General features: G+C 38.2%; 1 protein-coding gene across 1 annotated transcript; it reads right to left on the bottom strand.

The window, feature by feature from the left end:
• Positions 1-4562: 4562 nt before the first annotated feature.
• Positions 4563-25589, bottom strand: LOC311621052 (alcohol dehydrogenase 1-like; the record flags this gene model as incomplete). Its single annotated transcript, XM_084880830.1, has 10 exons — positions 4563-4587; positions 5800-5938; positions 6740-6875; positions 8746-9006; positions 9199-9418; positions 9560-9647; positions 11739-11877; positions 18345-18491; positions 21778-21902; positions 25421-25589. The coding sequence occupies 10 exons, from the start codon at positions 25587-25589 to the stop codon at positions 4563-4565; spliced, it is 1449 nt and encodes a 482-aa protein (XP_084736956.1).
• Positions 25590-26286: the final 697 nt, after the last annotated feature.

Genomic DNA, 26286 nt, shown 5'->3' with positions numbered 1-26286 from the left:
CTTGTCTTAGAAAATCCATGCCTATCCTTTAGGTTTCAGTCTGACTCCCCAGAAGATTACTTGTCTGACCTCAGTGCCCTCTGCTCTCTCAGTACCCTGGCATCATGCTGCCAGTGTGTGCGGCAGGTTACACTGTAGTATTCTGCATGTGTGTTTGTTCCTTCATGAGTCAGGTAATCTATCTCCAGCTGTCAGAGTGTCTGTCAAGAGTAGATGTCTAATAGTGTTTCTGAAATAAATGCATAAATGACAGACTCTTGATCCAGGAGGACTAGTTTCCTCTTCAGGACTTAGAAAGGGCGGCAGGTGGCAGTGTCTAGCTAGGCCAATGCGCTATGAGCCAGTTCACAGCTAAGGCAGCAGGTGAGTGAGTAATAACAGCTGCCTGCAGCATGAGCCTTGGGGCACTTTTCCCGCTGCTTGTTTGTTTCTCGTTCCCAGAAGAGTTGAGGAAAATGAAGCCACAGCTGCAATTTTTGTGCTTGAGTGAGACACCATGCTCTGCAGTGCGGAGCCAGCTGTGCACCTTACTCTGGGCACATCCCCCCACTTTTGTCATGCTCGACCCAGAACTGCTTTAAGAAGGAGAGAAAATGTAGAGGAAATGCTCTCTTACTCAGTATGTAAACCAGCCTCTAGCTGACAACCCACTTCATGGACTGAGGGATTATTGGAGAGTATTTACACCCCACAGTGACTCCTGCTAATTCTTAACTTACTTTTATTAGTTTTCAATCCCACTGAATTGATCTCATTCCCCATGTTAAATTCTCCAATTCCCCTACACAAGTCTTTACCTGTAATAGTTCTCATTAAGTAAATGTAGGCCGAAAGAATGATTTAGTTCAGTGACCCCTAAGTGTTTGCTTTGGTGGTTGTTATAACTTCCACTTTATATTCCTATTGTTCCTTATGTTGGTGAACCTCTAACCCGGTATGCCAGAACCTAGATTTTCATCACAGTTCTGCTCACCCTGAGTGCTCACAGCTTCTTGACTTGTCTGGTGAACAAAATGCAGGACCTCTATGAGGCAGGATCCTAGCAGAGAACAGTAGATGTAGTCATACTCAGTTCAGTTGAGGAAAGTTTAATTAAGGGCTTTTTAGAGGTGTCAGCAGTTAGTCACTCCAACAAGCAGTGACAAAGTATCTGAGGTCTCACTGCAGTGGGAAACCGTGATTGCCTCTAAGTTTCAAGGTCAGGGCAAGAGAGAGTTACCAGAATCTAGCAGGAGCAGAGCCATAGCAGAGGGTCTACCTGACATGGAGCCGTGGCCATGGGCAGAAGAAACAGTAACTGTATGTCAGGGCAGGCAATGAGGAAGACAGGGGAGGAACACCCTGACCTCTCTCTTCTGCTGCCCTTTGACCTTCTGCTGGTGACTCGTTGACTCCCCTCAGTCAGGATCCAGAAGCCAGGGAGGCCAATGTATGCTGGGGGATCAACCCCCAAGGGCACAGAGCAGGCAGAGAATGGGTCTGAGGGCAGGCAGAATATCACATGGACAGGACATGCCTTGTTCTCCCCAGTACCTAGCACAGTGCTTTTGACTGGCTCTCCATATTATTAGAACACAAAAGATTCCCTTTGAAATACAGCCCAACATGAACCTGAACTACACAGATACACACACACACACACACACACACACACACACACATACACACACACACACACACACACATTTCTTGAATTTATCCAAGCAGTTGAAACTTCATCTTCAACTTTTGAGAATTCCTGTATATAATTTCCTGTAACCCTGTGTCATTCAAGATACATGCATGCCTATGTTCTTAGCAGAATTATTTACAATAACCAAGCTATGGAAGTAACCTAAGTGTCCATCAACAGTCTTTTATATATATTAAAGTAATTTTAAATTTATACTAAATAAGTCTAGTAAATGTGTGCATTCACCAGTCACTGGGAATAAACAAATGCACACATCTGGGGCTTGGCTTAATGCATATAGGAACATCACTGTTCATCTCTCTTCCTTTCTAATTTGCTTGCTCTCTTCTGTAATGTTGTTTTGAGATTCCTTTCTCATTATTATTATTATTATTATTATTGTTATTATTATTATTGTTATTATTATTATACTAGAGGCCCAGTGCACAAAATTTGTGCATGGGGGCAGAGGGTGTCCCTCAGCCCAGCCTGCAGACTCACCAATCTGGGACCCCTCAAGGGATGTCTGACTGCCTGTTTAGGCCCGATCCTGGTGGCCTAGATTTCCCTCTCACAATACAGGACTGCTGGCTCCCAACTGCTCGCCTGCCTGCCTTCCTGATCACCCCTAACCACTCCTATGCCAGCCTGATTGATGTCTAACTGCTCCCCTGCCAGCCTGTTTGCCCCCAACTTCCCTCTTCTGTTGGCCTGGTTACCCCTAACTGCACTCCCCTGAAGGCTTGATTGCCCCTAACTGCCCTCTCTTGCAGGCCTGGTCCCTCCCAACTGCCTTCCCCTGCTGTCCATCTTGTGGAGGACATCTTGTGTCCACATGATGGCAGGATCTTTGACCACATGGGGGCAGCCATCTTGTGTGTTGGAGTGACAGTCAATTTGCATATTATTCTTTTATTAGATAGGATAGAGGCCTGGTGCATGGGTGGGGGCCAGCTGGTTTGCCCTGAAGGGTGCCCCAGATCAGGGTGGAGGTTTCCTTGGGGTGTGGGATGGCCTGGGCGAAGGGCCTGTGGTGGTTTGCAGGCCAGCTATGCCCCTAGCAATCCAAGTGGAGGCCCTGGTATCTGAAATTTATTTACCTTCTACAATTGAAACTTTGTAGCCTGGAATGGAGCCAAGCCTCCTGCTCGCTCAGTGGCCAGCAGCCATTTCTATTGGAATTTATTTACCTTCTATAATTTAAACTTTGTAGCCTTGAACAGAGGCCTGGGCTGGCCAGGGTGTGCAGAAAGCTTTGCTTCCTCCGTTTCTGGGGGCAACCCTAGCCTGCTCTCTCCAGCTCCATGGCTGCTGCCATTTTTGTATGGATTTGTTTACCTTCTATAATTGAAACTTTGTAGCCTGGAGTGGAGGCTTAGGCTGGCAAGGGCAGGTGGAAAGCTTGGCTTCTTCCGTTGCCTGGGAAACCCAAGCCTCCCTCCTGCTGTATGTGGCCTTAGCCATCTTGGTTGGGTTTATTTGCATACTCGCTCTGATTGGCTGATGGGTGTGGCTTGTGGGTGTAGCAGAGTGATGGTTAATTTGAATATTACTCTTTTATTAGATAGGATTATTATTTTTAAATCTTTATTTTTGAAAGTATTACAGATATCCTTCATTTCTCCCCCATTTCTCCCCCACCACCCAGAACCCACCCTACCCAGGCCTTCCCCACTCTATTGCCTCTGTGCATGGGTAATGTATATATGCATATACTAGTAAGACTTTGAGTAATCTCTTCCCACCCTTACCCCCTTCCCTCTGAGATTCATCAGTCTGTTCCATTTTTCCATACCTATGGTTCCATTTAAATATATATTTCTTATTATTTTTTATTTTTTATTTTTATTGATTTCATAGAGGAAGGAAGAGGGTGAGAGAGGTAGAAACACCAATGATGAGAAAGAATCATTGATTGGCTGCCTCCTGCATGCCCCCTACTGGGGACACAGCCCACAACCCAGGTATGTACCCTTGACTGGAATCAAACTGGTGACCCTTTAATCCACAGGCTGAGGTTCTATACATTGAGCCAAACTGGCTGGGGCTGGTTCCATTTCTTTTCATCATTTGATTTTGTTCATTAGATTCCTGTTCATTTATTTTGATTATTAGATTCAATTGTTGATAGGTATGTATTTATTGCCATTTTATCATTAATTTAAAAAAATATTTCTGCCCCTTTTTTTTCTTAAAGAAGATCTTTTCATATAATACTTACTGGTTTGGTGGTGATGAACTCCTTTAGCCTCCAATGATATATGACCCCCAAGCATGTTGTGGAAACAGCAAAATCATTATGTAAAAGTTAGAGTGGTATGAAAGATACAGAGAAATCTGTATATCGTGAAGGCAACTTGAGGATGTGAACAAGGGATAACTGAGTGACAATTTTCCTGGACTGATAACAGAGATCAGCTGGGCTGATAGTCACATCAAAAATATCATCAATTAAATCCCATTAGTTTTTTGAAGGACACAGAATGCATTATATAATACTGGAGGCCCGATGCACGAAATTTCTGCAAGAGTAGGCCTTTCTTCCCCCACCTGCCGGCACCAGCTTCCCTCTGGCACCCGAAACCCATGCTTCCCTCACAGCCCCAGCTTCGTCCAGACTAATTATCATAGATTTGTTCTCTGAGAAATTATTTTATTATGATTATGTCAGGTCTAATTAGCATATTACGTTTTTATTATTATAGATTTGTTCTCTGAGAAGTTATTTTATTATGATTACACTCAAAATGCACTTGCTTTATTTTGCAAATCACACTGCGTTTCCATATCTGATGCCCCTTATTTCACTGCACTGGGACCATCAGGAAAGTGAAATAGGAAAAGAAGGAAGTATCCAAGGATTATCTTGTATGATGTATCATCTTGGGTCTTAGAACAGCAGAATACAGCGGATGCTGGAAACATAAAAGTGCAATGTTAAAATGTTTGAATTGCGTCAGAAACAATGATTTCAGCAAAAACAATTATGCACTATATCATGAGAGTCTGCATTGCCTAACCATGTCCAAACTCAACTTCATCTTCACCTTAGTTCACCTATATGACATATCACCACACCACCTGATTGGGATATTTTTCATATCACCATCTGGACCAGCCATGAATGGAAGCCCGCAGCTTTCAGCACTGTTTTTTCTGGCTGCATGGCCACAAAAACATTAAAACCCTCTGCTACAGCTTCTGATAAGCTTTGACTAGCCCTAGAATATAGTCCCGGGTCTAGTTAGGGAAGAAAAAATGGGTTCCCTTGGTTCCTTTCCTTTGGCAATATATTTACTGCTTGCTAAATCCCTTCCCTCCACTCTTCATAAATTTGTTCCTTTAATTTCATAAGAGATTCTTTGACTTTTCATTTCTGATTTAATGGCTGACATGCTAGGTCAAAACCAACAAGGTAGAGCAGTGTACAATTTAAAAACATAGATTAAACTTATTTAAACATTGCTTAACAAATAAAGACTATAGGTACAGTTGGAGAAGGAAGATGTGCTTGCAATCAGAATGGGGACATCAAAACATTCATCACAAAAGGAGTATTCTCCCTTTATTGCTTATTGCTTGTTTTCCACTGTATCTTCAGCATTTAGGACACTCCTGGCATAGAGTGTTCCATCACTACATATGTTTTGACTGAGTAAATGAATGTATGAACACAATGAGTGAAAAACCTATCCCTGAAGGTGAGCTAGCTAAAGCAGACTGACCATTTGTCAGAAATAGTGCAAAAAGGATTTGTGTCCTGGGTGGAGTCTAACTTCTGCCTTTAAGATTCCTTGTAAGACTCTAGTAAATCAGCTCATTTATTCTAGATTATTTCTTTAACCAGAAACATAACACATAATTGACTAATGTGGGTTAGAATGTTTCATAGTGTTATACTAAATTCTTGAGCATTTCCTTGAAATAGGTTGATCTGGGTCTTTCCCAAAGAATGGCCTGAAGATAAATTTGTTTCTCATCTTAGAAGAAAATAGGGTGGAGCATAGAAAAAATATCGAAGGTCCAAGTAGCCATTTCTTTCTAACAAAACCTCTTAGAAATACTTGAAGAATGATTTTCTCTGAATTTAGTTCAGAATATGGAAGATTATCAAATAAAACACTCACACTTTTCCGGCATGGTACAACTCGAAAGCTTTGTGGATTTGGTCAAAAGGAAGTTGATGGGTTGCTAATAAATCGATATTAATTTTATTTTGCAGGTAACAAGTCACTAGTTGGGGAATACAGTCTCTGGTTTTATAATCTGCAAAACAAAAAAGCTATTGTAATAAGATTTGAGAAATACCAAACCAACAAAAAGGAAAAAAGTCAAATGAATCATGGAGATGGGTAAAGTGTTTCTCTCAAAATTTACCATTGAACATAAAAAATAATTGATTTGTACATCAGAAGCCATCGACTTCTGCTGCTAACTGTGGCTTCCATAAACAGCTCTGTTACCTAGAACTCTTTTGAAGAAAAATTGGGTCAATTGTTACATGCTACTGAGTGGAAAATGACCCTTTTCACCTACCAGGCTTCGACCCACCTCCTAGGATTACTGTTGCACAACCATTTTCTCCTCTCCTTATTTACACATATGGTGATGACTTTGGAACTTACCATCAAAAGATGGGAATGTTAATTTATTAAACCTGTTGCCTAGTGTTTCTCAGAAATCAGGGCTCTTCTGAAAGGCAAATATCAGTGCCAAAACACCAGGTTGGTGGATATAATTACCCAAAAGACATTGCTGTTAAAATAGCACAACAAACTGAAGCCAGCAATGTAAAACCAAAGTTGGCTGAATTATTTTGAACACTGAAAAATGCCAAAATTATTTTGCATGAGATAATATTTTATTTAAATTTTAAAAAGTTGATTATTTAAATAATCTAAAATTGATTTGCAAAATACACAAACACATTGGAGGAGAAGTCTTTGGAGACTTCTACCATTATGGCTGCATTTCTTCAAGGAGAGGAATTTTGAATTCCATGTTTCTACAAAGTTAAAAATGATTTCATGAGATCAACAAACTGGTTCCATCTATTCATCCACTTACCTCCTATACATACACCCTTCAATGTCCGTCCAGGGGTAATCTTTTGTGCTCCAAGACAAAGCTTTGTGTTTGGTGGAGCCAGCCCAACAATCAGACAGACACCATAGCTCAGGTTGCAGGAATCCCAAGCAGCAAGCTGACAATGATAATCGTCAATATAAGTACATTTCCTTTTATAAATAGCAATTACCACCAGAGGTGGAAGGAATTATGAAGTTTCTCATTTCTAACCTCTTCCTGGGCAGATACTACTTTAGCTCAACTTCAACTTCAACACTGCCAATGATGGGATCTCATTAGAGAACCAATAGAGTTTAGTGGTAAAAGCACAGATTCGGCTATTTGTGTGACCTTTAGGTAAGTTACTTAAACTTCAAATGCCTCAACTTTTTTATTTGTAAAAAAAAAATACTATCTACTTCATAGAGTTATGAGAATTAAGTGATTTGTCATTCTAAAAACATTTAGAAGACTGTCTGGCAAATAGTAAGCACCATGTGTTTATTAAATAATATACCCACAGCCTCAAAGGCCATACACTGTATTATTTGTCTAGCCTTCTTACTTGCCATGACTTTCTGTCCAACTATTAAAACAGTAAAAAACAAAAAAACAAAGGAACACACAAATGTGTTCATATTTTTAAATCTAAAAAGTCAATGTTCTAAAGATGCATAGTGTATTTCTTTATATCTACCCTGTTTCCCCGAAAATAAGACAATGTCTTATATTAATTTTTTCTCCCAAAGTTGCGCTAGGTCTTATTTTCAGGGGATGTATTATCTTTCCATGTGCTAGTTCGGAGGATGTCTTATTTTCGGGGAAACATGGTATCTGTTTTTACTTCCTTTCTGATTCTTAGCTCTGCTGTTCCCCCTTTTCCTCCATTTTCACTTATTTGTCTCTTTTCTATTGCCTATATTTCTACTTCTACTTTATTCTTTGGCTAAGTACATTAGCTATGTACTGAAATGTATTGAATGTCTATATTCCCCCTTCTAAAATGTAAGATCCAAGAGTGTGGTGCCAACTTTATTAACCCTTGTATCCCTAGAATGTAACACAGGTGCATAAAAGCTCATTTTCCCAAAGGAATGGATGGTTCTGATATAGGACACACATAAATATCAGATGTGAATTAAATAACATATATCATTAAATATAAATACATATATGAAGAAAGAGCTAGGAATAAAGAAAATGGAGTATTGGTATTATAAGCCTTAACATGTTTAAACTTTGTATGCTATAATGACATATCTTTAAGTATATAGATATGTTTTTTTTCAAAACAAATTTACTGGAGTTACATTGGTTAACAAAATTATATAGGTTTTGAGTCTACAATTCTATAATTCACCACCTGCATATTGTATTATGTGTTCACCATCCTAAGTCTAGTCTCCTCCTGTCACCATTTATTCCCCCTTTAGCTTCATCTATCTGCCAGACCCTTTCCCTCTGATAATCACCATACTTTTGTTTGTGTTTATGAGTGTTCTGTTGCTGTTGTTAATTCCTTCACCTATTTTACCCAACTCCCTTGCTCCACTCCTCTCTGAAGTCTGTCAGTTGGTCCTCTATCAATGAGTCTGTTTCTATTTTGTTTGTTTATAAAAATGAATGGCTTAAATTTATTTATTTATTTATTAATTTATTTATTTAAAATATATTTTATTGATTTTGTACAGAGAGGAAGGGAGAGAGATAGAGAGTTAGAAACATCGATGAGAAAGAATCATCGATCAGCTGCCTCTTGCACACCCCCTACTGGGGATATGCCCGCAACCAAGGTACATGCCCTTGACTGGAATCAAACCCGGGACCCTTCAGTCCCCAAGCCGACGCTCTATCCATTGAGCCAAACCGGCAAAATTTATTTATTTTTTTCATTTGGCGTTCATAGTTCCAAAACATGTTCAGGAGATTTTCACTTATCTGCACGAGGGTATTTAAGGCGTGTCCATTGGGTAAACATCTACTCATTGTGCCCCAAGCCTACGTACCATGGTATCAGGGAGTCCAACGGCCTCAAAGGCAAAGTCAACACCAACGACTGTCATTTCCTTGATCACCTGCTGGACTGGCTTCTTGAGGTTCTGAGGGTTCAGACAATCAGTGACCCCTAAAGCTCTTGCCCGGGGAAATTTTTCCTCATTGATATCAACTCCGATTATTCTAGAAGCACCAGAGGCTTTGCAGCCCATGACAATGGCTGAGCCTATTCCTCCCAGTCCGAAGACCACACAGATAGAACCAGGGGTGACCTACAAAGTCAAAAGACATGTTTGTATTAGGAATCAAACCTGGACATCTGTGATTAAGAAAACAAACAAAAAAAGCAAGTAATAAAAACAACCATTGAGACTTTAGGAACCCCAGTTGAAACATTGGTCTAGTTTTAATGCTTTCTAGGCAGATCACCACGACACATAATATTACACAGGGGTCTTCCTCACCTTGGCTGAGTTAACAGCAGCCCCATAGCCTGTAGGTACCGAACAGCTCATGAGACAAATTTTATCCATAGGAGCAGCATCATCAATTTTTGCCACTGTAAACTCAGGCACAACAGTGTATTCAGTGAAGGTGCTTGTGCGGAAAGAGTGATAAATCTTTTTTCCTTTGCAGGTAAATCTGCTCGTCCCATCCATCATTAATCCAGAACAAGGTAGAATACTAATCCACAGTGACACAGACACAGGCACAGGTACCGGCATGAACATGGAGTTTAAAGAGAAAAGTGAGCACCGTTAGCTACAGGCCAATGCTTGCACAATATAAAAATTTAGTAAAAGAGTGAGGGGTTAATCTACTAACTCTTGTTTCTCACAGAAGGTTCCCTTGACGTGCAAGCAGGAGTTGCATTCTCTGCACTGTGGAATGGCGATTATGAGGACTTTATCTCCTATATTTAGGGGGGAAAAGTGATCATTAGTTGAAATTATTATTGCAGCAGAAATACAATAATATGTTTATAAAGATTTCATTGGATGACTTGAAAACTCAGTGTGGACAGATTATAGCAGCCAGTATAACATTTCCCAAGGTTGTTTTGCAGAAGAAACCTGGTTTCAGAAATGCCATAATTCTTTTGGGAAAATGATGGAAATTTGGAGATATTCCCTGTTTGACAGAGAGTTGTAAGTTGGCTTGCCTCTTTTCTGGCAATAGAATAATGAAATCAGGAATGAACCTTAGAGACGTCATCTAGTTTAATCCCTTTGAAAGATTTAAGTTCCAGAGTAGTTGTCACCTGCCTAAACTGGCCTGGCTAGATAATAGCAGAATTCTCTTTACTGAGCCCCACTGCCCCCCATTCATGCTATTCATGTATAGGTCATCAACTATAATGCTATTGCTATCACATATATGAAATAAAATGCCCCTGATTATTATATCCACTCTCACTATTATATTGTTATTAGGAGGCCTCCTCATAGTCTGCCCACACTGACCCATAGCAGATAGACCTCTGACATGTTTTCTTTAGTGAGGCTAAGTTCCAAGACATGGTAACTTCAGAGAATAAAAGTAATCCCTCTTTCTGCTTCTGGAGCCCTTTCTATGGAGGGTGGCTTTTAAGTTGCAGAGTTGTGGGAAGAATATTGATTACATTTGGATCCAGCCACTAGCTAGCCTTCCTGGACCCTAGGGTGACAGACTAAGTAGGGTCAGGGAAGAAAATTAACATGATCATCACAACTTATCATACAAAGGCCTTGTCAGAGGTCTACAATGTTGTTCCTATATTGGTCCTTACTAACTTTTACAGTGCAGAAACTACTCCCCTTTGGCCTCTTGCAGAGTTTAGTTGGCATTAAAAAAATCGCTTGTAGGTTAAATAAGGCAGATCTCACCTCCACTGACCAAAGGTACTAAATCTCATATTCAGAAGTTCCTGCTCTCATCTTTTCTCTGCAAGTGCACATCATTTTCAATAAAACTTGCATTGGAATTTTTCTAGCTGAAGAGGAGTTACAGTATATATCCATCCTATTTGCACTATATTCTTGGATTATGCAAAGGCGATGACTTTCTACTTTTGTCCCTCCTACTATAACTAGTGTCATATATAGGCTAGACATCTATACTTGATTGACAAATGAATACCGTCATGGCAGGTTGTGAATTTTCTGACTATACACTTTCCTAACTCTTTGTATGCGTGGCTATAGGCTGCGAGTGTTTCTAGTATCTTAATCTGTGTGACTGCTTTTATTCATGCTGATCATTTTAGACATGCTCAGAATAGGTATGCCAAGATCCCTTTTGATTAGCCTGGGAAAGAGTGTATACTTGCTTTCTTTGACTCTTTGAGATAGCATTATCATCCTATTAATGAAAATTCAAGTTCTATTTGTCTATCGGTGGTCTTGATCTGGCTAAAGAAACCATGTTCTTCTCATCTCATAATCCCTTGCCTTTTATAAACACAAATTGTCCTAAGGCGAGATAGATATACACATCAAAGGGTGGGGTTTCTTATATGTAGTCCATTGTCAGAATGGGGAATTACCTTTGGCTGTTAAGGTGTTTGGCCATTAGGAGGCAATAACACGTAGATGAAGCAGTCCTGAACTGTCTGGCAGTAAGCAATGATTTTATGCATCCTTTCCAGGTTTGGGGAAATGCCATTAGCCATTCCCAACAGGCGATAAGATGTGTGACTCAGCCCTTGTTGAGTCCCCACATTCTATCAATCTTTCAATAAAACTCTTGCAAGTATGACACGCTGGAATTGGCTTCCAGCAGCTATGAATATATACTTGGCCCAGCCATTGCCCCTGGATTGCTAGTGATGACAACAGGGAAACTATGTGACTCATGGAATGACTAGATATATTTAATATCAAGACATATGATTAGTTAGAATAATATAGAGGTAAACCAAGTTATTTCTTTTATAAATATGGTAATGCATTATAAGTTTTTTCACTGTGTAAGGAAGCTCTTTGGCAGGTTGTTTAGTTAAAGGCTTTTATGGCCCATTACCCACCTGGTTTCACTGAGCTCACTCCTGTGCCAATACTTTCCACAATACCAGCTCCTTCATGGCCTGGGATGAAAGGAAAAGGCATGGGGAGTATTCCTTTTATTGCATGATCATCAGTATTACAGATTCCTGTAGATGTTAGCTGCATAGGAATTAAGGGACAAAAGATTAATTGTTTTGGATTTTTTTCTTTCTTTTATCTGAGGCTAAATTTTTACATGAATTATTTCTTTGATATTTATAACAACTCTCAGAGGAACACAGGGCAGGCCTTATTACCCCAAACCTAGAAGTGAGGAAAGGGGGATTCAAAGATTTGGAATGACTTGCCCAAAGTCACATTGTGCATGTTAAGACCTGGAAATAAACTGAGGTTTTTAAAAAACTATTTGGTACATGTCATAAAAAGAGTTTTGAAATATGAAGGGCAATTACAATGAAGGACTTTTTGACTACATATCAATAACAACGTCTTTGAGGTGAAAAACTGAAAGCTTTTTCTTCAAGATCAGAAATAAGACAAGGATGCCCACCCTTGTCACTATTATTCAAAATAGTAGTAGAAGTCTTAGCCTGAGTAATCAGGCAAGAGAAAGATGAAAGGTGCCCAAATTTGAAAAAAAAAAACAAACTGTCACTATTTGCAGATAACATGATTATATATATTGAAAACCCTAAAGATTACAGGAAAAGACTATTAGAAACAATACACAAATACAGTAATGTTGCAGGATACAAAATCAAGGTACAAAAATCCATTCATTTCTATATACTACTAATAAAAAATCAGTAAAGAAATGAAGAAAACAATTCATTTATTATTGCAGCCAAAATGATAAAATGCCTAGGAATAAATTTAGCAAAAGAAGTGAAGGTTCTTTCAATCAAGTAGGTGGTGAAGAAAGGTTTCTTATACAGGAGTTTCAGTTAATAAATGAAGAGAGAATGATAGAATTAGAAGGAAATCACCACTTTGCACCCCATAATCTACTTATGAATGACTTTAGCATCAAAGTGCAACAGCCAAACACCGCGTGCTTCCCAGGCATGGTGCAATAAGAGACACACGGTGCCACCGGCCAAAATAATTCAACATGAATCTGGTCCAAGCTCTTTTGTAACTACTAAGGCGTCGTCAACACAGGGGCTACAGGAACAAGTGAGTGGACACCGTGAGGAAGTACTCAGCCAAATCCTGATGGTGGGGAATTCTGCAGGACAAATGGCCTGTTTTTATCAGCAAATCAATGGCTTAAAAAAGGAAGTGGGTGGGGCTGATGCCGTAGATGGAGGGAGACTTAAACGCCCTATCAGCTAAGGCCACAGCATGGAATTTGTTCGGATGCTGAGTCAAACCAACCACCTGTGAAAAGGCCTCTTTAGAACCATCAGGGGAATTTGAGCGTGCATGGGCAATTCAAAGATATTATGAGATTAACATAAAAATGAATCAAAAAGTCCTTATCTACCAACGACACGATCTGATACTGTGGAATTTGCTTTAAATCGTGTAGAAAAAAATGCCTGCTGGAAAGGAAATCAGAATAAAGGGACCACTGGCGGCAAAAATGTGAACTTTCTGGGGGTCGGGACTGTGGAAGTTCATTCAACGCTTCTCTCTCCTGTGGGGTGCCCTGGAAATTTTCCGTAATAAAAAGCTTTTTTTACGGCCATCGCAGAGAAAAGTCACGTCACCGACAAAGAAACAAAATTTAGCTGACAAAGAGTTCTCAACAGCAAGAGTAGAAAACAGAAGCTGGCAGATAGTATCCTCAGAGGATTAAGAGAAAATAGCTGTCATGCGAGAATCATATATTCAGCAAAACTATTTTGAAAAACGAGGAGAGTCAGGGACACAGCTAGCTAAACAGGAACTGAGTTTAGCGCCGATAAACGTGTACTAAAGAATTGCTAAAGCATGTCCCTCCAGGAAGAAGGAAAATGACCCTAGAAGGAAGGCAGAGAGTCAAGGAAGAACAAGGAAGTTGGAAAACGTGGACAGACAAATGTTGCCTGTATAAAATATCTATAATAATGTATAATTTATAGGGGGGTGGAGGGTAGTGTGATTGTTTTTTGGTTTTTGATATTTTTAGGGTTTTTTTTAATTGTTGACATTATTACAGATGTCCCCTATTGCCCCCCTCCCCCACTTCCCCTGTCCTCCCAGCCCCAATTCATGGGGTTTTAAAACAATTAAAATACTGCACAACAATAAAAAAAAAAAAAAAAAAAAAAAAAAAAAAAAAAAAAAAAGAAGTGAAGGTTCTATACATTGAAAACTATAAGACATTGTTAAAAGAAATTGAAGAAGACAAACAAAAAAGGAAAGATATTGTGTTCATGGATTGGAAGAATTAACATAGTTAAAATGATCATATTACCTAAAGCAATATACAGACTTAATGCAATCTTCATCAAAGTTTCAGTGGAATTTTTCAAATGAATACCCTGTTTCCCCAAAAATAAGACAGTGTCTTATATTAATTTTTTCTCCCAAAGTTGCGCTAGGTCTTATTTTCGGGGGATGTCTTATCTTTCCATACACTAGATCTTATTTTCGGAGGATGTCTTATTTTCGGAGAAACATGGTAGTACAAAAACATCTTTGAATTTGTATGGAGTCACAAAAGCTCCTGAATATCCAAAATAATCCTGAGAAATAGAGAGCAAAGTCAGAGGTATCATACTCCCTGACTTCAAATTATACTACACAGCTACAACAATAAAAAAGTATAGCATTGGGAAAAAACAAGACCAATGGAACAGAATTAAGAGCCCAGAAATAAACCAACACATACATAGATAACTAATTTTTGACAAAGGAGCTGAAAACATACAATGGACTAAGGAATGCCTCTTCAATAAATGATGTTAGGAAAACTGGAAAGTCACATGTAAAGGAATGAAACTAGATTGCTATCTGAAACCATACACAAAACATAACTTAAAGATTTGAATATAAGACTTGAAACAATACAATGCATAGAAGAAAATATGTGTGCTAAACTTATGGACCTTAGTATCAGAGAGTTTTTTATACTTGTTTTAAGTTTAACTTTAAGTTTGATGTAGTCTCTTTCATTAATTTTTGTGCCACTTCCCTTACCTCTTGACCGAAGAGGTAAGGGAAGTGGCACAAAAATTAATGAAAGAGACTACATCAAACTTAAAAGCTTTGCACAGCTAAAGAAACCATCAACAAAGTAAAAAAGCAACCAACCAAATGAGGGAAGATATTTGCAAATAATACCTCTTATAATAATATACAAACTGGCTACTTATGACCCTAGTAATCCCTTTTGTGGATATGTACCTTAAAAATCTGGAAACCTTATTTGTAATTACATATGTTCCCCTATGTTCACTGAAGCATTATTCACAATAGTCAAGACATGAAACCACCTAAGTGTCCCTTGATGGTTGACTGGATAAAGAAGGTCTAGTACATATATTCAATGAAATAGTACTCAGCCATAAAAAAGATGAAATATTACCAGTTGGAACAATATGGCTGGATCTTGAGAGTATCAAGCTAAGTAAAATTAGTCACATGGAAAAGGACAATAACCATAAGATTTGACTCATAGGTAGGATACAGAACAGAGAGCAACACATGACCAAGCAAAACAAACAAATTCATAGACACAAACACAGTACTGTAGTTACCATAGAGGAAGGGAGGTGGCAGGAGAATAAAGAAGGTAAATCAAATACATGGTGATGGAAGGAGATCTGACTTTGGGTGGTGAACAAACAATGCAATGTGGAGATTATGTATTATAGAATTGTACAACTGGAGCACATATAATGTTATTAACTAATGTTACCCCAGTAAATTTAACTTAAAAATAGCACTACTATTGGAAAACAATGAATTTTATGTCTAATATTGGGAAATGCTTTGGGAAAATAGATTTTATAAAATTTTAAGTTTTACATTCAAAAATATTCTTTATACTAATAGTGTAAAATGGGTTTAAGTTAAAGTAACTATTGCAATATTTAACTAACATTGCTTCTAAGTCTTCTTAACTGTGAATAGATTCAATGCAATTTTATGAAATGATCATAAAAATGAGACATTTCATGCACCACAGCTTCTATGTTGTTGCTTTGCCTAGTGGATGGCCAAAAAAGCATACTCCCAACCATACTGACTAGCTTTCCAGTACCTGTAGTGGGAAACATAGCATTTCTGGCTGAGATACTAAGAACAATTCTCGTATATGATTTCAGGAAATGGGTGAGGAGATATGCTCCCAAAAAATATGCTGTGGTTTTGTTCTCACTGTGCTAAATAGCTTCAAGATTCAAGGCTAAAAGTATTATCTTAGGTATGCAGGAGGCTAGAATATCCTTAATAATTGTATGCTTCATATAAAATTAAAATATGCAATTATTTGTGAGAAGCTGTCCCTAGCACAAACTGGAGGCAGGATGCTCTGTTCTTTGAGCGAACCCAGTCCTTAACCTTGATTAAAAAAAAAAAGAAGAAAAAAAATATAATTATTTTTTAACCCTCACCCAAGGACATGTTAGAGACAGGAAGGGGGAGAGAGAGAAACATCAATGTGAGAGAAACATATATACATATATATTAGAGGCCGTGAAAGAAAGATATATACATATATATTAGAGGCCGATGCATGAAGATTCGTGCTAGAATGGGCCTTCCTTTCTGTGGCTGCCAGCATCGCCTTCACTCTGGCTGGAGCTGCCATTCTGCCTTCCCACGCTGCCCAGAGGCCTAGAGTGGCTGGGGCAGTGCAGCATGCCTGCATTGTCACCATGGTGATGATGCAAGCATCCTACCTCCACCCGCTAGGTGCCTGTGTATGCAAATTATCCCACCATCTTTGTTGGATTAATTTGCATACTAATTCCTGATTAGCTGGTGGGCATCATGAAGATAATGGTCAATTTACATCTTTCTTTTTTATTAGTGTAGATGGGTAAGCTTCTATATGTGGCCTGATAGGGGGTCAAAGCCACAAATTTTTGGTACACAGAATGACACTCAACCAACTGAGCCACTGTGGCCAGGCCTCAACCTTGATTTTATTTTGGGATTCAAAATGATATTGTTCAGATCCTTGTTGTGTAACTTTCACTATGGTAAGCTATTCTGAATTTATTATTTAAGGTGCAGCCTCTATAGTTAAGGAGCATATCAATGTAAGAATAGAAAACAATGGCTAATTACTAAATATTTTAATGATGATGATTTAGTACACGATAATTAAGGCTTAATTAGATGCACTTTGAATAAATGAAATAGATGATGTAACTTCTCAATAGTGGTCAGTTACCAAACATTATTATCACCTTTCATTTTTCTTTTCTTTTTTTTTTTTTTTTTTTTGCATATATTTTGTACTGATATTTTTGAAGAGAGGAAGAGAGAGGGATAGAGATTTAGAAACATCGATGAGAGAAACATCGAACAGCTGCCTCCTGCACACCTTCTACTGGGGATATGCCCAGAGCCAAAGTACATGCCCCTTACCAGAATCGAACCTATGACCCTGCAGTCCGCAGGCCAACGCTATATCCATTAGGCCAAACCGGTCAGGGCTCATTTTTCCTTTCAACTTCTCTTATTGGTGAAAGAAAGTCTTTATCATAACAACATACAGTTGATTATTTAGTGTTAGTTCTCATATTTTCCTATTTTATCTTTCATTGCCCAAGTATATTTTTCTACTTTCCTCCTTCCCTCTATCTCTCTGTCCTTCTGGCATCCTGCTAATATCCTCCCTTCTTTTTCTGTTACTCTTTGAACCATCCTTCTATACCTTCTACTTTGATTCATTATGGACTAGAATCACATAGCTTTAAGTGTTTTTTGTATTCATTGAGTCAAGTGTTGGATTTCCTGGTCTTAAATGAGAAGGTAGGTGATTTTTATGTTTAATAAGACTTTAAGCAAAAGTACTCTTAATCCTGCATATTTAATTATTTCATAAAATTTGAGATATACTGATTGAGAGGTTGATTTGAGAGCAGTGAGTGGCCTTTGACAGATAAATGCTTTCCAGTCCCTGGTCTAAGCTCTGTACAATTATTGTTAACGCTTTCAAATCACTTTGAATACCATCATGGAGTCCAGCTGCTCATTTGTAGAAATTGAAATTTACACATGGTGCAATTTTTCAGAGAAATTCTGACATTTTTTAGAACATATGAGCACAACATAATTGATATATAAAATAAATCTATTAGTCACTAAATACTCATTTGTATCATAGAAATATGGGGAAATACATTCTTTGTCCTTTCCCCCCAAATGAAAATTACATAACACTTAAAACACATTCTAGGTCACATTGTCAAGTATATTGGTCTATGATATTATGTAATTTAAGTAAAGAATTTAATACTAAGTAATACTATAATAAAAGTAATTATATTGGTGAGTGAACTGCCAATATTTTACTATTATTAAGAATATCTCAAACATTCATTGACTGCATTCATTTATCTTAATTTTTACATCATCTTTTACTAAGTGAACAGACTGAAACTCAAATTATATACTAGTTAAATACTAAAACAGGGTTTTGTTCATTTATCTTCAAAGGTAAAGATTAAAGGTCTTAGATTTACCTTAATGCGAACTTCCCCAGCCTTTGGAGGCTCCACCTGAACTTCCTCAATGGCAAGAGGAGAATTTGTTTCCCAGGCAATGGCTGCCCTGCAAGTAATTGTCTGTTGGCAGGACAATAAAACGACATCATTAGCAATGACATTTAACTTTTATTCTGATCACACAAATGGCACTAATGTGTTAAAATTTGTAAACATGCAAAAATAATAAAGACACAGGAAAAAGATCATTGCAATTTCAGGACCAAGCTGTTGAAATTTTAGCATATATCCTCCTAGTCTCTTATAGTATTTTTATGTAGTTGAGATCATGTCACATAAGCATGTTTTATTCTGTTTTCTTTTTCTTTTTTGCTAGTAACAGCAATCATGTATTGAACAGTTATCCTCTACTTGTTTGTAAGTAAAATGCTTCAAAATCATAATTTTAAGTGGCTGCTTTTATTTCATCATTAAAATGTATCCTAACTTACTTAATTAGTAATTACCAAGACAGGTAGTTATTTACATTCTTTTGAGTATCAAAAAGAATATTGTGAACAACTTTGTTTATAATTTTGACTTTCCTGACTTTCTTAAGTAAGAATTATTTTGGAAAGGATAGAGAAATTGTTAGAACTAAATTGATTTCCAAATCTCTCTACAGGAAGGTTGAGATATATGGCACCATTCATAGGAATATGAAAGAATATATCATCATTGATTTCACTCTCCTTAGCACTGACTATAAGTCACTAAAAATATAATAACAGATAGGCAGAAACAAGCTAGTACTTCATTTAATTACTGTATTTTGAATGTTAATGATGTTCAATGTTTTTTTATGTTTATATTAATTGCACATATTACTCTATTGTGCAGTGTTTAGTCATATGATTTACATAAATATCTACTGACATCTTGCTGTGTGTTTTTCTTTTTTTTCTTTTTTTAAATCATTTGACCTCATGAAAGTAGTCACCTGTTGTCTGTCAACTTGTCACATTATTTTGCCCTGCTGATTTCTGGCCTGCAATGTTTTATGAAGGCATATGCATGCACACAGATAAATACACATTTTAAAATTTTGGTTTATAAAAGAATCTTTTTCTTTGTTTTTAATCCCATCTCTATAGTTTGAAAATTCTTAGAGACCAAATAAATATTTTGTATCCTCTTTCTAGGTTTTTATAGTTTGATTTAAAAATATTTCTTTTGAATTCAACTGAAAATTATTTTGTTGTGTGAAGTTATGAAACCTAAATGATTCATCCCAGGATGAACTCTTATTTCTTCTGTTTAGGAAACATAAGTTATTATGATATAATTTAAATGCATCTGCCCTACACGATGGATCATCCCACGCATGCTTTTTTGAAGAGTCCCCACTAGCGTATTAGTGCCATGCACAATGCTTTCATGTTTGTGTCGTTATGTTGGTGTTCCCTGTGGGAAGTCTGCATTGTGTGGTACATTGTGGTAGGCTGTCTGTTAGAGCAATATTGTGTTCCTATAGCTGGTCTTGGGATGATGGCCCTACCCTCTTTCTTGGATGCATCCCCATTCCCTGCCGTTGACTTTGAATCCATGAATAGTTTTTAAAATGTAAATTAAAAATAAAAGAACTCAGATGGTTCTAAACCAAAGAAATCTCAACAACAATGAAAGAAACATGAAACTATACCATTTTTAAGATTGCTAAGTTAAATATATTCCTCCCATGGTAGAGACCAAAGAGAAATAATAATGTTTACCAGTAGATATTAGTTACAAATGCAAGATATAAAAAATTAACAACTTTACTCTATGTGTTTACATTTACAAGTTTCTTTTTGAAACTGCTTCTATTCTGCTCATCTTTCTCTCTATTCTTGCACGAGCACCTCAATGTTTCAAATACTTAAACTTTTTGATGCATCTTAATACCAGACACTAGTACCCTTCATAATATCATGTATACTCTATTTGCAAGTTTACTACCCTACTTATTTTAACATATACTGAAATGGATAAATCTGTTATGTCTTTAGGAATTTAGATACTAAAGAAGAGATAATTGCCTTAAAATACAGAGAAAAGGGACAAATGCTACAAAAATTTTAAAGAAAATGTTATAGAAAATATTACTTTTTTCCTCGGGATAGAATTATTCTGCTTTCACTTATCAAACTTAAGTGAGAATATATACTTTATGAAAAAAATCAATAAAATATTTAAAAAAATAAAAAATAAAGAACAGTGCAATACCTCAGGAAAAGAACTAAATAAAATGAAGACAAACAATCAACCAGATACAGAGTTCAAAGTATTAGTTATTATGGGAAAGGAAATAAACATAGAATCCCAAGCACAGAGAATCCCAAACAAGTACCCAAGACACATCATAACTTAAATGCCAAAGTAAAGACAAAGAGAGATATTTTGTGCAAATGGAAACAAAATAAAAAGGTAGGGACACTTACATCAGACAAAATATTATACAAAATAGACTTTAAAATAAAGTCTGTAACAAGAGACAAAAAGGGCATTGCATAATAAAAAAGGGATCAACCCAAGAACAGGATGTAACTCTTGTAAACATTTATGCACCCAATGTAGGAGAACTTAAATGTCTAAAGCAAGTATTGGAACTGATATAATATTGAATGTCAACTATAATTGAAAAATTAAATTAAAAAAATGGGAAACTCAGCCAAGGGTAAAGAGGGAAAAACTGCAAGTTTGGTACCAGCTATTACTATTTTTAACATTTTAGTGTAAGTCTTTTCAATTAATATTCTATGTATGTGTATGTTTGTATAATTGTGGTGAGAATGCTGTTCTATAGTCTTCTTTCAGTTAACATTATGACTACTTCACAGGTAATTTAAAATAACCACTTTGGACTTTACTGACTAATATATCAAAATTTACTCAGTTTCCTGGTATTTGAATTATGTTGCTTCCAGTGTTATACTCTTGAAAATAATAAAGCAGTTAACCTGTCTATAAAAACTACATCATTATTTCTGTGACACAAAATTCTAAATCAAATGATAATTACATTTTCATGGTATTTGATACAATATTGTCAAACTATCACTCAAAGATTTTCTAGCAATTTATTTTCCAATAGTGGTATATGAATTTTAATAACATTGGTTATTGTCATTAAATTCTGTTTGGACAAAATGGTGTTTTAACTTTGTTTCAATATGCAGTTTTGGTATTCAGGGGTCTTCAAACTACGGCGCGCGGGCCACATGGGGCCCGCAGAGGAGTCTGATCCGGCCCGCCAGGTTTTTTGGGCAGTGAGCGCAGCCGAGGTGTTACAGTAGGAATTAGTAGTTCATATAGTCCGGCCCTCCAGCTCTCTGAGGGACCGTGATCTGGCCCCCACTTTAAAAAGTTTGAGGACCCTTGATTACTATAAGTAATCAAGATGATATGGATCTATTTTAAAGATAGCACTTACTTTGCCCAAGGTGTCCATGATGAATTTTCTGGTTTTCTGGTGTCTTCTAAGGTATGCCAGAGAGAACTTCACTTGTGGACTCTGCTCCTGTGCAAACAGGATCAAGTACTTACAGTTTTTATACACTGAAACGGATTAAAAAGCATTACACAATATGCAGAAACCAGAGAGGTGAATGATTGCCCAACATATGAGAATGATGGACAGAAAGAAATGTAAAGGAATAATTATGGAGGGGTTTGAGAGCAAGGATGCTGAATGAGGAGAGAAACAGTTTGAAGGTAGCAATGGTGACTTGAAAGAAAGCATGACAGATATGAACAACCAAATAAGGTCAAGGGCAGAAATGCAATTGGGAGCAGAAACTCAATGAAACTTCAATAGAATTTTGCCTCTCCTTTATGTGTCATACAGCATAGAGGTTAAAAGCATGGATACTAGCACTAACAGACCTGTATTCAAGTCTTTGTTTTGTCTTCTATCTGCTATGAAAGAATGCAATAAATCCAACCTCTCTGTGCTTCAGTTTCTCCATCAGCAAGGTGAGGATAATTATAATAGTTCCTACCTCATAGGTTTGTTATGAGCACTAAGTGAGTTAACATATAAATGTTTAGAACTGCGCCCAGCTCATAGCATGGCATGAATACGTGTTTTCCATTATTACTATGGTGTCTCTCAGCACACTGATTTCATTTTCTCACCACTAGCTTGCTTTTGCCAAATAGTGAGAAATATGGCCACAAAAAGACCATTTGATTCTTAAATCTAACAACTGCAAGAAGACAGTTCAGGAGGTCTGTCTCTCATCTTAAGTAAGAAGTGTAAGGAAGGCTCTCCTTGCTCAGCTTCCATCAGGTGTTCACTCCTGCACCAATGACATCTAGCCGAAGTTGTGGGTTTGGGGTAGAAATTGGCAGCTACTGTCAGGTACACTGATGCCCCTGAGCAGCTGAAGGTGGGTGGGGAAAATCACAGGGCAGGTTGCCTCCATTGTAAATTCTTGCTCACTAAGGTCCAATGAAGTCTCAACATTGCTTGACAATCCAACATTTTCCTAGACAAGCTGCTGTGCAATTTCTGAAATAACTGGCAGTCTTGTAACACTCATGTCAAATATCTGACTATCCCCTGCCCCCTTATTCCTCCATTCCCCTTTTACTCAGCAGATAAACTTACAATACAGATAATTCATCTAATAGCTCTATATCCAATATATTAACAAGTTCTGCCAGCTCTGCCTCCAATATATCTCTCAAATTTGTTAGTGTTTAATGTATAAATCCCTCCTCTATAATATAATTTTTAAAGAATAATGTTCTTGAATCTCTTGTTAGATTTCTCTATAGCAAGGGTCTGTAAAATCGCCTAATATATAGTAAGAGCTCAGTAAGTATTTATTAAATGAATTAAATGGAAGTTATCAAATAGGATCTCCCTTAGATGCTAATTACTAGTCATATAACTGCATCTATACTCATAATATCCATCTTCCTCATCACCTATCTCTGCTTAGGAAACTCATTGTTAACAATTTTCTCCTTTCAATGTGACCTTTCAACACTTTAACATATCATCCCTTCACTAAAAAGAAAAACGGAAATAAACTTCTCACTTCTACCTTCTGACCACCATTTGGAGTCAAAATGGATATTTATATGGCACTTTTAATTGAGGTTGAAGAGTTCTGAGCCAATGTTACTAATTAGGGCTTTGGTTGACTGGCCTAGATAAATTATAATTGCAATTCAACAACCTGTGGGTTGACTTTCACGTTTAAAAAAATTTTGAATTTGCCAATGTATAATTTTACTACACTGCCAGAAGCCAATTCCAGTATGTCAACAAGGGCTCAATCATCTGAAGGCATTTTGCCAAACCTGAAAGGATGATTGCTTGCTGCCAGACAGCTCAGGGCATCTTAATACATGTTATTTCCTCCTGATGGCTAAACACCTGAACAGCCACAGGCAATTCCTCAATCTAACAATGCTTCTGTATGAGAAACTCTACCCTTTTATATGTATATCTCCACCTTGACTTAGAACAATTGTGTTAATAAATATCAAGGGGTTCTGAGACAAAGGAAACTTGGTTTCTTCAGTGAAGCTCTTCTGGGCCGTCCCCACCCTATGCCTTTCAAAATTATGTTTCATTTCTGGACTCTCAATAACTTATCCACAGCCCCTTCTCCATATTCCTGGACCCTTCTATATGCCAGATCAAGACCCACCAGTGCTAAATGGTGCCCAATGTCCGGCTTTACTGTAGTTTTTTTTTTCTCTGTAGCTTTGCAGAATTTTTAGAGTGATTCAGGAGGTGTATGGTAGGATTACAAAGTCAGCAATAAACCAATGTTATAGATTTTAAGAAAAGACCTATTATACTTGTCTTCCTTTCCTCACATCCCTCTTAGTCTTTCATCTTGTACAATCCAACACTTCACACAGCCATATCTAATGTTATCAACAGTCTCCTTTTTTGTAAAGCCAATGGCCATTTTTTTCCAGCATTCATTCTGACAGTTCATTACTTCTGATTGCCCCCTATTATAATTTTTATTTTATTTTTTATTAAGGTATTATATGTGTACATATCTTTCCATTGCGTGTGTCCCCCCCCATACTCATACATGCCCTTCCCCTCCCCCTCCAGAGTTTTTTGTCCATTGGTTTTGCTTATGTGCATGCATACAAGTCCTTCAGTTGATCTCTTATCTCCCCCATATCTCCCTATCCTCTCCGCTGTAATTTGTCAGTCTGTTTGTTGCTTTACTGTCTCTGTATCTATCTTTTTGTTCATCAGTTTATAATGTTCTTTATTGTCCATAAAGAAGTGAGGTCATGTGGTGTTTCTCTTTCATTGACTGGTTTATTTTACTCAGCATGATGTTCTCCAATTCCATCCAGGTTGCTGCAAATGATAAGAATTCCTTCTTTTTATGGCAGCATAGTATTCCATTGTATAGATGTACCATAGTTTTTTGATCCTGATTGCCCTCTTATTAAAACTCACTCTTCTTTTGACTTCTTGACTTAACATTATCCTAGTTTTTCTTCCATTATATTTAGCCGTTCCTTTTCTGACTTCTAAAAATAGTCCTTATCATCTTTTTCTTGGCCATTAAGTCTTTCCACCCAGGTTCCTGACTTTGGCAGAGCAGACTTGCTGAAGTTGAGAATTCAGACTCCTCTGGAGTTTCTGTACCCCTGTAAGTAAGTCTTAGGCATGACTGATTCTTAGTTCTGGTCTGCCTCAAACTTCAGGAGATCTACACTAATAAAAGAGAAACATGCAAATTATCATCACTTGGCTATGCCCAACAGCCAATCAGAGTGAGTATGTAAATTAACCTGAAAAGATGGTGGCAGCTCTGCCCCCCAACTGCTCCAGACCTGTGGGAGTCGGAGAAGTTGGGCACCAGTACCTGAGGCTGGCTGCAGCCAAGGAGACCAAGAAGCCATCTGCCCCGGGATCCCTGGCCGCAGCCAGCAGCAGAAGCCACCTGCCTCACATCCTCCCACCTCACATTCTCCCGTCCACATCTTGGGGCAGACAGAGAAACTGGGCCCCAGAGGCTGAGGCTAGGTGTGGCCCAGGAGATGAAGGTATATCCCAGGCCACAGCCAGCCTGAGAAGTCACCAACACTGCATCCCAGGGAAGACTGAGAAGCTGCCTGCACATGGTCCAGGTACCAGAACCTGCGTCTGGCTACAGCCCGGGAGATGAAGAAGCCGCCAACCCCACAGTCCTGGGCACCAGTATCTGAAGCTGGCTGTGGCCCAGGAGACAGAGAAGCCACCCACCCCATGGTCCCAGACGCCAGCACTTGCTGCTGCAAACCAGGCGAAACCACCAGCCCACCATCCCCTGCAGCTGTAGCCAGCCTGGGTGCCTATAGCTGACCAGAGGGAGGGAAGCCAAGATTCTGGGTGCCTGTGGTCAGCTGGAGGAGGGAATCCTGGGCCAAGATAGAGTGGTTTAGGGGCAATCAAACCAGCATGGGAGCAGTTAAGGACAATCAGGCTGGCAGGAGAGCAGTTAGGCATCAATCAGCCTGGCAGGGGAGTGGTTAGGGGGTGATAAGGCTGGCAGGTAGAAGCAGGGGCCAATCAGGATGCAGGCAGGGAGGCAGGCTAAAGGTTGGGAGCCAGTAGTCCTGGATTGGGAGACAGATGTCTGACTGCCTATTTAGAGCCAATCCTAGTGGGATCAGGCCTATCCGGGCATTCAGACATCCCTCGAGGAGTCCTAGATTGGAGAGGGTGCAGGCTGGGCTGAGGGACACCCCTTCCCTTTGCATGAATTTTGTGCACTGAGCCTGTAGTTATTATTTTTAAATTAAATATATATTTTGTTGATTTTTTACAGAGAGGAAGGGAGTGGGATAGAGAGCCAGAAACATAGATCAGAGAGAAACATCGATCAGCTGCCTCTTGCACATTCCCTACTGGGTATGTGCCCGCAACCAAGGTATATGCCCTTGACCAGAATCAAACCTGGATCCC

This window comes from Pipistrellus hanaki, assembly GCF_964339955.1.
Source record: "Pipistrellus hanaki genome assembly, chromosome: 1".
Classification (NCBI taxonomy): Eukaryota; Metazoa; Chordata; class Mammalia; order Chiroptera; family Vespertilionidae; genus Pipistrellus; species Pipistrellus hanaki.
The sequence above is the reverse complement of the archived record's forward strand: the minus strand, read 5'-3'. Positions and strand labels throughout refer to the sequence as shown.